The 13,015-nt window shown below is 44.8% G+C and overlaps 2 protein-coding genes across 2 annotated transcripts in view; both read left to right on the forward strand.

Moving 5' to 3' along the window:
- LRRC75B (leucine rich repeat containing 75B) overlaps positions 1-13,015 on the forward strand; it is a 156,575-nt gene that overhangs the window by 49,141 nt on the left and 94,419 nt on the right. The window lies entirely within an intron of this gene.
- OPA3 (outer mitochondrial membrane lipid metabolism regulator OPA3) lies at positions 1,471-3,069 on the forward strand. The gene has a single exon (XM_086942792.1). It carries the CDS (start codon positions 1,627-1,629, stop codon positions 2,095-2,097), a length of 471 nt encoding a protein of 156 aa, XP_086798918.1. The 5' UTR covers positions 1,471-1,626; the 3' UTR covers positions 2,098-3,069.

Here is a 13,015-nt window from a genome sequence, read left to right on the forward strand (position 1 = left end):
AGCCAAAACCAACCTCCAGGAAGGAATGAAAGACGTCGCAGAATGGATAAAGCTCAGTCGCCTGAAACTGAACTCAGACAAGACGGAGAACCTTATCCTCGGACAATCCCCATCGGCCTGGGACGACACCTGGTGGCCCACAGTACTGGGCTCCGCACCAACACCCACGGACCACGCACGCAACCTGGGATTCATCCTGGACTCCTCCCTCACGATGACCAAGCAAGTCAACGCCATCTCATCATCTTGCTTCAACACCCTGCGCATGCTCCGAAAAATCTTCCGGTGGATCCCCACCGAAGCCCTCATCACCAGCCGACTGGACTACGGAAAGGCCCTATACACAGGAACCACAGCCAAACTTCAGAAACGACTACAGCGCATACAGAACGCTTCCACACGACTCATCCTCTACATCCCCCGCCACAGCCACATATCCGCCCACCTGAGAAACCTGCACTGGCTCCCCGTCAACAAGAGGATCACGTTCAGCTCCTCACCCACACACACAAAGTGCTCCACGACAAAGGCCCTGAATACCTCAACAGCCGCCTCTCGATCTACACCCCCATCCGCCAGCTCCGCTCCGCCAACCTCGCCCTCGCCACCGTCCCACGAATCCGCAGAACCACCACCGGAGGAAGATCGTTCTCCTACCTGGCAGCCAAAACATGGAACTTCCTCCCGGCACACCTACGACTGACCCAGGACCATCTCACCTTCAGGAGACACCTCAAGGCCTGGCTATTCGAGCAGTAAGCGACACCCCCCACCCCCCCTTCAGCGCCTTGAGACCCTCACGGGTGAGTAGCGCGCTCTATAAATGTATTGATTGATTGATTAGCCCCATCAGCATTGCGTGCTTGCACTGCATGTAGTCTGAGGCCACTGACATACCATAGTTTCATTCATTTATTTTCATATTATGCATTTTTATAAAGCTAGAACTTTACCCAGAGGCATCAAAAGTTTTTGCTACAAAGAGGTAGAGCAGGCGGGTGCTAAAACTGCTCTTTTTAAGTGAGCAAACTATAAAACTGATTTTTAAAAAAACCACACACCGAGTATTTAAATCTTTATGGCTATGTGACATGATTCCACAGTACTGCCCTTGTGTGCATGAGGCTGTTATAAAATGTCAAGAGAGAGAAAACACAAAGGTGATAGAGGGTCCAAGGAATTTAATAGATTTGCCACGGATTAAATCCCCAAATCCATATGTTCAAAAACAAACAGATAATCCGGAGTTTTTTAGAGACCCTTGCAAATGTCTATTTACTCTATAATCTTACCTATAATTTTACATATTTTCTTGTGGTTTACTCTTGATGACAGAGGTGTGTAGCTATCTTTTTCCTCTAGTAGGCAACTGATACATTGAACCCCGGATTATCGGTTTGTTTTTGGTTGTAAAATGTCAACTCTGCTATCGGGACAGTTCTTCGCATCGCGACACGCTCCGACGTTCCAAACTTCATTTTCCAATCTTTAATCCAGGGATGCTCACACCCAGTTCAGGAGGGGCGGATCCGTGCCGGATTTTCAGGCTAACCGCCGACCTGACTACGTTCCCTAGGGGAGGTCGCGCTGTTTGCGTCGTGCGTCACTGACGTCATCGCGTTGAAGATGGTGGTGGGCGCCTTCCCGATCGCCAAACTCCTGTACCTGGGCATCCGGCAGCTCAGCAAGCCGGTGGCCAACCGCATCAAGGCGGGCGCGCGCCGCAGCGAGTTCTTCAAGACCTATGTCTGCCTGCCGCCGGCGCAGTTCTACCACTGGGTGGAGATGCGAACCAAGATGAGGGTGATGGGCTTCCGGGGAGCCACCATCAAACCGCTCAACGAGGAGGCTGCGGCGGAGCTGGGGGCCGAGCTCCTGGGCGAAGTCATCATCTTCACCGTCGGCGGGGGCTGCATGATTGCGGAGTACGCACGGCAGGCCATGAACAGCAAGAAGAAGGAGGAGGAGCTCAGCTCGACCTTGGGTCACCTACAAGACCAGATCTCCGAGCTCAACCTGACCATAGAGACAATGGACGCCCAGCTGCGCGAGGTGACCCGGCTCGCGCATGCCACCCCGGTGCAGAGCAAGAAATGACCCCGACAGACGGGACACGGTCACAGCAAATGACGTACTTCCGCCAAGAAGCCAGCCCCGTGTGCCTGCTTGTTCTGTAAGGTGACTGCTGCACTTGTGGGTTAACATGACATGGAGAACAGGAGGGTTACCATGACATGGAGAATATGAGGGTTTACCTGACATGGAGAAGAGGGGCCCGTTTTCCTAGGGCTGCATCAGTCAAGCCACATGATTAAAAGGCCAGGTTAAATTTGAAGGATGGTTGATGGTGAAATCTGTTCTAAAAGCTTGTAAATAATAATAAAAAAGATGGGAATTACAGTATGTGAAAGCCATGGTTATTTTAAGTGAACATTATTTTTATTTTTAAATGTACTATTAATATTACTCTCGGGTCCTCCGTACAGACTAGCGAGCAGGCCTGTTACATCTGAAACTGTAACATGGTTGAACAGACGTTATGAGGCTCTTTTTACTTGACACTAATATCTGAGAGAGATTATCTGAATTTTTATTTTTTTATTAAAAAACCGTGTGATACCATTTAATCGCCCTCGGCTATATATTATGTCACAAGGTTTTGGTGTTGGGCTGCATAACAACTTATCATTGTGGTCCTACACTAGAACCTTTCCAACACCCCACCTCACCGGAAGCTGGGACTGACACTGAATGTATCTCCAGAGACTCAAACTAATGGAAAACTAGTTTAGAAACGAAGATTTCTCCTTTCATGATACAGAGGAAGCCTCTCAAAATATTACTACTTAATGGTATGGATCGTTGTAATATGTTTTTATTTTTTTGATAAATACTTTTTAGGTTCCCTTTAAGTTCATTGTATGTAAATGGATTTTGTGTGACTATCCTGAAAACCTGTCATGGATCCAGTCCAATTGTCCCTACTTTGAACACCCATGGCCAGTTTTGTCGTTATAAACGTTTTCTCTGGAAAGAATGTTGATTTCTATTAAAATCTGACAGCACTTACATTTTTTCATCAATTTATTCTTGTCATTGCTACTTTGCTTCCATGCTTCAATTTGCGATTACGCTGATGTTATTTTCATTCGACCTGCTGATACTGTGACTCACAATACTTCACTTCCCAACATAGGTACTTTTTAGGTCCGGCTTGCCAACGCATAGTTTGCAGTACCTAAAATGGGCTTGCAGTTCACCCCGTGTAATATTTCTCTCTCACTTCATACTATTAGAGGTTTCGTGCATCATTCTACCTCCTATGCAGTGCCTACTTTACAATGCGTGAGGGACTATTTTCCAATAAAAAAAGTGCACTGAAATATCAGATTCTATTTTTTTTTTTCTTATAGATGCATTTAATATGGAACGTAATCGTTTTCTGTATTTTATTCAACTGCAAAATGCTCTTTATTGTTGTGGGCAGAACCCAAGTTCAGGCCATACCCTTTGATTTTGCCAATGCTAGTTTAAATACAAGGATAACATTTGATTGCAAACACAAGGAGATGATGGACGGAGCACTGAAACTCTTCAGACACTCTCCCCAGTCAAAGATCTGGGTTAAATCCATCTTAGTTCTTTAGCTCAATTCGCCACCTGGTTCAGACCCAGCCATATGCAAATCAGTCTGACCGTGTTCCTTATGGGAACAGTCCAGCCCGAACTGCCAAGCCAGGTCTTCCCTGGACCAGAAATAAGCATCCTGTGACTGGTTTTGGTTGACCATTCCAAATCTGACTACATTATGGAGGGAAAAGCCTATGAAAACCTATATTAAAGTGCAGCTCTGCATGGAGCTGGGAGGGGGTCTGAGGAGCCGTATGAAAAAAATCTGACTGAAGATGAGAAATAAGAAATCTGCAGTGTTGAGACCGGTAGCGGTGAATAGGCAGTTGAGATGTGGGGGTTTGTACCAGACACTCTAAAACAATGTGTTCACAATCGAAAAAGGACCAGGTCAAGCCAGTCGTATTGCTCTTAAAAAACATTTTTTATATTATACACAAGTTAATAACACATTTAAAACAATAGCTTTTAGTGAAATCCAGATGTCTGTTGTCCGTGAGGTTAATAAGTCATTACTGTAGGTAGACATTATTGTTCAGGCCACAGGAAGTCGCGTAGATTCCGAAGTAAGCTGGTCCGGCCCCAGGAAATGGAGTAGATTCAGCAGTCTGCTGTCTTGATGAGTCAGTGCTTCCAGTTACTGATCCATAGTTACTATAGGATAGCATGAAGAGAGTTGGGGTTCTTCTAAATAGGACACTGGATGAAATAAAGTGCTCTTGGATGCTTCTGAGACTGGTGAGAGTAGTTTAATTTGTTACCACAATTACTGGCCATGGGCAACAGTAACAAACATGTAGCTTTGCCCGGACCCTTGCGGGTAGGATGTTCACGTTCCCAAGAGCACCCTGGAGCTTAAGGTACCTTTTGATCACTATTGTGCCACGTGTACATAAAACCAGCAGTGTAGCAAGGGTGCCATGGTCTCTAATGTAAACCAGTAAAATGGGCTCCCTTCTAGCCTTAGTTGGGTGGTAGGCTACAGCCAGAATTAGGATGCAGCAGACCGTTGAGCCCTTGTTATGGCACATAATGCACCACTTCATAAAAAATGCCCAAATCTTGAATCTTCCTAGGTGCTGTTGTGCCCTAAAGAGCATGGGGGTGTGCATGGGATAATGGTATTCTGTGGTTAGTTTGGTGTATCGACGAAGGCGGTGCAGGTCATCTCTTAGAATCCATCATTAGCAAGAGACATTTTCTTTAGGAGGTCCGGTCTCTTTGGCCTCCCTTCACCAGCGAGAAGTGCATATGGATGAAGGGAGCAGCATTTTTAGTTCTTTTGGGACAAACAGCAGCTTTCACAAATACCAAATCTAGCTGCTTGTTACCGAACCTTCACAATGTCAGGTGGGATCAAGGGGTGGATGAGGGTACCACAGAGACATCTTCACTGCCTGCAAGTGGGAGTTCACTGACCACAGCTGTGGAGTCATAGTAGGTGTCTTGTGTGCTAGGGAAGCACAGGTACAGGTAGATATTTTACGAGCTCTATGTACCTTGGGGACTTCCCGGGCAGAGGGGAAGTAGTTAATCCTGGAGTGCACAAGTAAGTTAGCGAAAGAGTGTGTGTCTGTCAAGGTCACTGCTGCTTCTGCTCACCTGCACTTCTTGTCAGTGTTGGTGGTCAGCCCTCTGCTAGTTATTCAGCTGGTCCACTTTCTTCGAAACTTGATAGTCTAAAGAAGGCTGGCTCTGGACTGAGGGGTACTGTGCCAGCCCATGTGGACCCTACGGAACCAACACATTTCCTCTATTGCGCAGCACAACCCCGAGCAGAACTGACTCCTCACGGCTGCTGCGTGGATTAGACCCATTAAAAAAACCTGTATTGCCTTTGCAGCCCGCAGCCTCTTCGTAACAGCTGCTGCCCGACGTATTCTCTGCGCAGGCCCTTGCGTCCCTCATTGAAGGCAGCTGCAATGCCAACTCTGCATCAAAGCTCCTCGGAACAGATGCATTGCCTCGCCTGCGCAACACATCCTCAAAACCGGTTTTCCCAGCTCAAGCTCTCGTCAGAGAATGAGGACATCAACTTTAGACCCATATCCTTGGGGGTGATTGTCTTAGTTGCTGGCTTGAGGGATCCAGTGCTTATGCAGTTTGGACAGATGTAAAGCAGTTCCGCTCCCAGTGAAATCAGAGCATTTTTGCTTTTATGATGCCATTGTGATTCACTCAAGAGGACATTGTGGAAGCTCCTTCCATGCAAACATGAAGGACAGCCTTCAGAGTTGTGTTAAGCCATGGGCAAAGAGAGTTGTGGTCCGGGGCCCCACGTTCAAGGTGGCCTTTTGTTATTTGGTCAGGACATGACCCCTAATTAATAAGTCGAGCTGTAATAGTTACCTTGACCCCTCTTGGTACTGGACTGCCACATGTTCTACTTCCATGTCAATATGTGTGCTGTATGTGGATCAAGGCAGACCAATGGCAACTTGAGAAAAGGAGGGATGTTAAATTGTACGGTGCTGATTCTAAATAAGCAATTTCCTTTCATTTGAATTCTTTCTTTTACTGTTTACCTTTTAAGGTACAATAGCAGGTATGTGGTCCAAATGTGTGGCCTCATGCCTTCCAATCCCACACTGCGGGTGTCTCTGGCAATCTGCAAAGTAGTGGTCCATCATAGCATGGAACCCTGGATGGAGGCGGACATCCACAGGTGGGCAACTTTTATGAACACAAAATCTTGCTGTCCTTCCTAGATCTCAAACAGCGGCATCACATTCACGTGGGCAGTTCTTGACCTACTGACAGCCGCAACAGAGTCACTATGGGGCCTCAAGCACACTGAACCCACCACCTACCTAACATAATAAGGACTGCTAGAGCACTGTATGGGAAAACGTATGATTACCCCACTGTATATGGGGTTTTTGGAGCGTTGCATGCCGAACCTTCGTGCCCTGGGAGATAAATGGGCCCTCTCTATTGGACAGGAACTTACGTACACACAATAGTCCAGTTTGTTTGAACAGTTCCGTGGGGTGTCCAACTGAAATATATAGGAAGTTTAATTATGTGCACCAAACATATGTCACCCATGTGTGACTACTGCATTCTTCCATGTGGTGTGGACCTATCCAGAAATTGAGCGATATTGGATGGAAGCAGTGCAGATACTGACAGACAGTATGGTACAACCCCAAAAGACAGATCCCCTACAGTGCCTCCTGGGACAGACCACTTGCACATGGTAAAACAAATATGCGACTAAGTTTGTGGACCTGGCATTCGTTCTACTAAAGGGCCGCATGGCAATGGCCCTGGAAGTCTACTGTGGCACCCCCATTATCCCTTTGGCTGAGTGATCTTCTTTAAATGTGTGTCTGACCTAGACAACTTAGAAGCAAAGATAGACAAGAGACCATCTGAAACCCTATACCTGCAATCCCCTTCTCACCCCACCTAATGGAACATGTAATTATGTTTTCTGCTGGACTCCCTGAAGGGTTCGACATCGCCCCCAATCAATGGATGGCACACAGGGAGATGGATGAGGCACTCTTTCCAGATAGATTGATTCCACATTATAGACATTAACGGTTTAACCCAATTGGGAATTTGTTGAAATGTTCTTGCTTTATCTCTTTTGCTACTGTGAAACACTGTAGTAGTTATACATCGATACAATGCATGGACGCCCTACACACCGGCCACCTGACGACCAGATTAATCCTGTACCTGGTAATGACCAATTGAACACACCTATAAGTATGAGAGGTACATTAACCCTGGGAGTGCCTGGAGTCCAGAACTGTACAGTACTTTTTAGGCTGAGCCAGCGCGCATGCGCTGTTTTGCGAGGCTTCTTGTAAGTACTCTAAACTACTCCGTGTGGGTCTGACTCCTCCCACACATAGGATTGGCTTTTGCGTGTGTCATTCACTAATGAGAGCACGCAAATGGCTGAAGGCGGGCACATGTCCCACCTTTTTTAATGTTCACTCCCACAGCGTTTTGCTCTCAGGCATGCAAGGTGGCAGCAGCATTGCTCGTGGGTCAGCTTACACGCAACACGCCTGTGCTTTCGCTTTTGGTTGTTTGTATCTGCTCGAGCCACTGTCGGGATTGTACTTTGATTTATGTGGGTAAACTCTCTCAACAGAGCTGTATAATCTGCTTTATGGGCGTGATATGGAGTGCCCTTCTATTATCTGCCAAGGCCACTGTCAGGATGTTACTATGAATCAAGTGGGTAAACTCTCCACTGTGCTGTGTAAACCGCATCACTGCGGCTTTTTCGAGTGCCTTTCTGCCCAACTTCTGTCCGCATTTTACTATGATTTGTGCTGGGAGTGAGTAACCCCTCCCCGCAAAGCACTTTAAACTGCTTTGAGCATGATATAACGTCTGTTGTATCGTCCCCATATGGTAATGTAATTTATTCCGTGGTGGAAAGTTCTCAACATAAACCTCTTAAGGGGTTGTCCATTTTAGTTCACCACCCACACACTTCGTTATTTTTACAATGTGAGGGACATTGGTCTCTAAGGGAGCAACATAAACCGCTTTAGCACCAAGCTATAAAGTGCTCTTCATCGCTGCGATAAAAAGCGATTTTCAACTCTCTACCGTAAGCATATGGCGAAACTTTGCGTCATTTATTTTGGGAGTGGATAACTTCCTCCAGATAGTATAAACTGCTCTTTAACAGCGCCATGAAGTGTTTTTTCCTGCATCTGCCGGTATTTTACCTACGTGTCTTCTTCAGATGGATTCCCTTCTTCCACCGACAATCATAAACCGCTTATCGCAGCTGTGTGAAGTATTTTTCTGTTCTCGGTCTCCTGAACATAGCATTGCTCTGTCATTTATTACGCGGATGGATAACCCCAATCCACTTAGCACCATAAACCGCTCCATCACCGCGAGGAAGAGTGGTTTATAGTCTCTACAGTCTCACATCTTTTTTGTTTTTGGTGTTGTACTTGATAATTGATTGCGCTAGAGACTGACACTCTTCACTCAGAGAAGCATGGACCGCTTCAACGCTGCGAGATGGAGTGATTGAAGAGCTTAAAGACATTTACAAAGACACTCGCTGTGGCTTAACACTCATTAGGTCCCAAAGGCGAGACCTATTGGCTACGCCAATGCTTGTTTGCGCAGTTATTACCACATGCTCAGATGTAAACACCTGAATGTATCTGTCCATTATGTGTAAAACCTTAATAAAGAATAAGTGAAAAAGAAAACTTTTTAAGGTAGTACCAATGGCTGTGATTTAGCTGTAAATGGATCATAAATTCAAAGTTGTTGTGAACATGGACCCCCAAAATAGGTTGGGCCCAGTGCCCCCAAAATGCTTAAAATGTCCCTGACTTAGTGACTTATGTAAATCCTCACTAACCACGTTACACCAATTTATACTAAATGAACTTACAGCAACATCCTTAAAGGAGCTGCCACCGGGCTTGATCGAGGCAGTTCACTCATCCTTCTTTATCATACTGGGTGTATATTTTGAAAAAAAGATTGGGGTGAAAAGGGGCCCAATGGTTAAAAGGTCCAATGAATGGTTTGACTACATGTGCAAATGTGCTGGGGGGCTCTCACCAATGCCATTAGAAGCAAAAATAGATCACACATTGCTAGGGCTAGGAAGAAGTATGCTAGCACCATCAAGAAAAGGAAAGCTGTATGGGAAGAAGTAGTCTGGGAAGATCTTCCGACTGTGGCCAGGGCAAAAATCACCAAACGCTTTTGGGAATTGGTATCCAAAAAGGGGCGATCAGATGCAATGAGACCAGAAGGTCCTATTCGGTCAGAGGAATGGGTTATTTACTTTGGGTGTCTTTACCAGACAAGTATCCCGCAGCCGATAGCACTGAAGGACCATTACTAGCCCCAGTAAAATAAAAGGGGGGGGGGGGTACTGAAAGGAATTTACGCTCTAAGAAACCACTGGCACAGAAGCCAAGCAAGCCGCCGGGACTTGATAAAATTCTGTCTGATCTGTACAGAAGTGATCTGCTGACCTGGGCACCATATATAAAACGTAGTTTCAAATGCCTTGATGGCAGGAGGCCATGTCTCCGAAGCACGAAAAGGAGCTATTATAGTTCTGATACGCAAGAAAGTAGATAAGGGTTCCCCGTGTGATTACAGACTCATAAGCCAAATTGATCATTTCCAAAAAATGTTTAGGTCTCGACTAAATAGGCTATGCGATTGGATAAGCAAGTGACAGCACTCTCCCATCTACAGGCAGATTTTAGGCAGAAAGTCAGCGCAATAGCCCAAATCATACGATTCCAAGCCCTAAAATGGAGGAATGTAGATTTGGATAAGGGAAGGTAATTTGTGGCCTTTGTGGATCTTCGATCTGCTTTTGATCTGGTTCCAAGGATGAAACTATGGGAAACCTTGAGCAGGTTAGGGGTACCAATAGGCTACTGACCTTAATCTTGGCATTATATACAGGCAACTTTGCTAAGGTTAGGTGGGGACTTGCAGGCAATTGACAGACGAGATACCGATTCGGAGTGTGCCAGGGGTGCATATTGGCTCGTACACTCTTTCTCCTATATATCAGTGAGTGTCTCCCTTACCTTTTCAACTGTGAGAATGATTTGCTCAAGATTAAAGACAAAAAAAACACCAAGCATGTTATTTGCTGATGACACCTTGTGATTGTCAAAGTCCACAGGGCCTCTCCACACTGCTGAGAGCTTCTCTGCATATTGCAGGGACTGTGGGCTAGAAATTAACAACAAGCTAAGTAAGACAGGCCTGAAGAAGACCTCCATAGACGCCCCAAGTGCGCTACCCCAGGGTTGAAACGGCGACAAAATATCCCAGTGGACCATTTTTCTAAGGATTCTGTACCTAATACGGACGCTTGTAGTGTACAGTCTATATTAGCTATTACATAAACATCGGTCACATCCCTCCCTTCCTTTTCCTCACAAATTTTGAAATATCATTGTATATATTGTTTATTGTACTTGCACCAATTACACCAAGCACCAATTGTCACAAATTTCAAAACTTGCCCACCATTGTAGTTTTTCAGCCTTTTTACTTCGTGTACATTTACACATGAATTTATAAATGATCATAATTGATAAAATATCTTGCAAAATCACAGATTGCTTAGATTCTCATCTCTCCATTTTTATTAAAGATTTCGCTCTGATTTTTTTCAGTTAACAATGAATGAACATTATTGTGTGCTAATGAGATAAGTAAAGAAATATAGTTCACCCGAATGAACCAACAGTTTATAATAATTAGAAATTAACAACAACATAACTAAGTACATGGTATATGGCGATCATAAGGGCAAAATGAGAAGGCCCATTCTATTGGATGGGGCAACCCTCGAGCGGATGTCCTAGTTTGATTACTTTGGCATTCGCTTGGAAGACTCGCATGGGTGGTCGGCCCAGTTGAAGAAGAGCACCCTGTTATTAAAGCAATCACTGGGTCTATTGTGAGGTTTGCTCATAATGCTCCATCATTTCCCTTTTAACCCCCTTTGTAAATCTACACGAGCCAAACGTGGGGCAGCCTTTTATGGAGCAGATATTTGGGGACATTGTAATCTGGTAATGTTGGAAATCGCAGAGATCAAGTTTTTTAAATCGCTGTTAAAAATCCCTTTGTGCGCCCCCACACTACCTATCCGCATGGATAAAAATTTGAGAACCATTTCGGTTATTGCCACGATGAGACCTATTTTGTATTGGCTAAGGGTCTGGGCGACAAGGGAACTGGAGCCCTATAGAGAGTGGCTCCATGGCTTTTTAGAGGGTTTTTGTGTGGACAGGATCCCTTGGTGTGCCTACATAAAGTCATGGCTACTCAAGGTGGGCCTAGGGGATGTTTGGTCAAACCCAAAGGATATTACAGGCGATGCCATTGGGAGGCTTAAAATGGCCTATTGGTCTCGCGTCCTAAGAGAAACCATCACTAAAACCAGTTTGGGCACTTTGACCAATGTTTTCCTTGTATTCAAATGTGGCTTTGAGAGCGAACCTTATTAAGATATGGTTGTAAACCCGCACGCCCAAGCACTCTTCATCCAGCTCAGGATGGGCACTTTACAGCTAGCTCCCTTTACCTATCATTGGAAGAAGGGGCTGAGTGCATCAACTGAGTGCCCCATGGGATGCGAAGTCACAGAGTCCATCGAACATGTCTTATTTTTCTGTCCTGCATACAAAAAGCAACAGAAGCGTTGGGTAACACCATTGTGCAGAATGCTAGACCTCAAGGATCGCACCATTGCACTTCGAATATGCATTACAGACACAAGTTGACCAGTTGTTTTTTCCATCTGTAAATCCCTGACAGCCATATGGTATTTGAAGACAAATAAAATTAATTAACTAGGGAGACGGGTTCTTTTGGATATTTTTGATTGCTTAACTTCTTGTATCTTCCTGTCACAAGGCCTGCAAGCTGTTTTGATAATTTTTTATTCTACAGCATCTCTATACGTTTACATATGCACTGGCACTTTATACTGCCATGGTTTCCCAGGGATCGAAATAAAGGTTAGTGCATCCTTATCTGCTAGGTAAGAACTTTATGGCACATGGCATGCTGCACTTCCTGCAAGCACAATAACTTCTCCTTGGATGTATGACAGTACCACGCGTACTTTTACAATGCGTACCGTTACAACGCTACTTTTACCACGCAAGTCGTTACAACGACTTGCGTGGAGGGGCGCTGGATAGTAAATTTTTTAATTTACTATTCCAACTCCAGTCCCCATGGACTCTAGGGAAGGAGTTGGATAGTAAATTAAACTATTTACTATCCTGGAGCGCCCTCCAGCGCAAGTCGTGGTAGCGACTTGCGTGGTAAAAGTAGCGTGGTAACAGCAACGCGTTGTAAAAAATGCGTGCTAACCGTTGTATACCCTTCTCCTCAGTACCTAATACACTTTATGTTTTTTTTGCACACTATATATGTAGTCCTGGCACCACTTTCCTTTTTTTCCCCCCATCTCCCTATCACAAGATGGAGCATTTACTTGTTTATTTATGTGATACATGGCCGTGCTGACTTATCCTATGATGTTGTTTTAACATTTGTCCTACGTAAGGTGGCCAGACCATCAATTGCTGTCGTTAATAATTTTTTAATATCTTTTAAATGTTATAATTCCTAAGATGATTTCTTGTTATATAGCACTTTTTGTCATCTTTGGAGAATCCAGTAGGAGTGATTGGGACTTACATGGTGGACCCTTGAGGTTTTTGTTCGTCCACCACTTTTGTATATAACACATTTTGATTAAATTCTATTTTATTAGCTTTTTTTACCAATTTGTCTATATTACCAAGAAATTGACATATCTTGGTGTTGTATTCAGAAAATTTTAAACATTTATCACTTATGATTCATTCTGTTTTAATCCTGTATT

Source organism: Lissotriton vulgaris, chromosome 11 (assembly GCF_964263255.1).
Source record: "Lissotriton vulgaris chromosome 11, aLisVul1.2, whole genome shotgun sequence".
Taxonomy (NCBI): Eukaryota; Metazoa; Chordata; class Amphibia; order Caudata; family Salamandridae; genus Lissotriton; species Lissotriton vulgaris.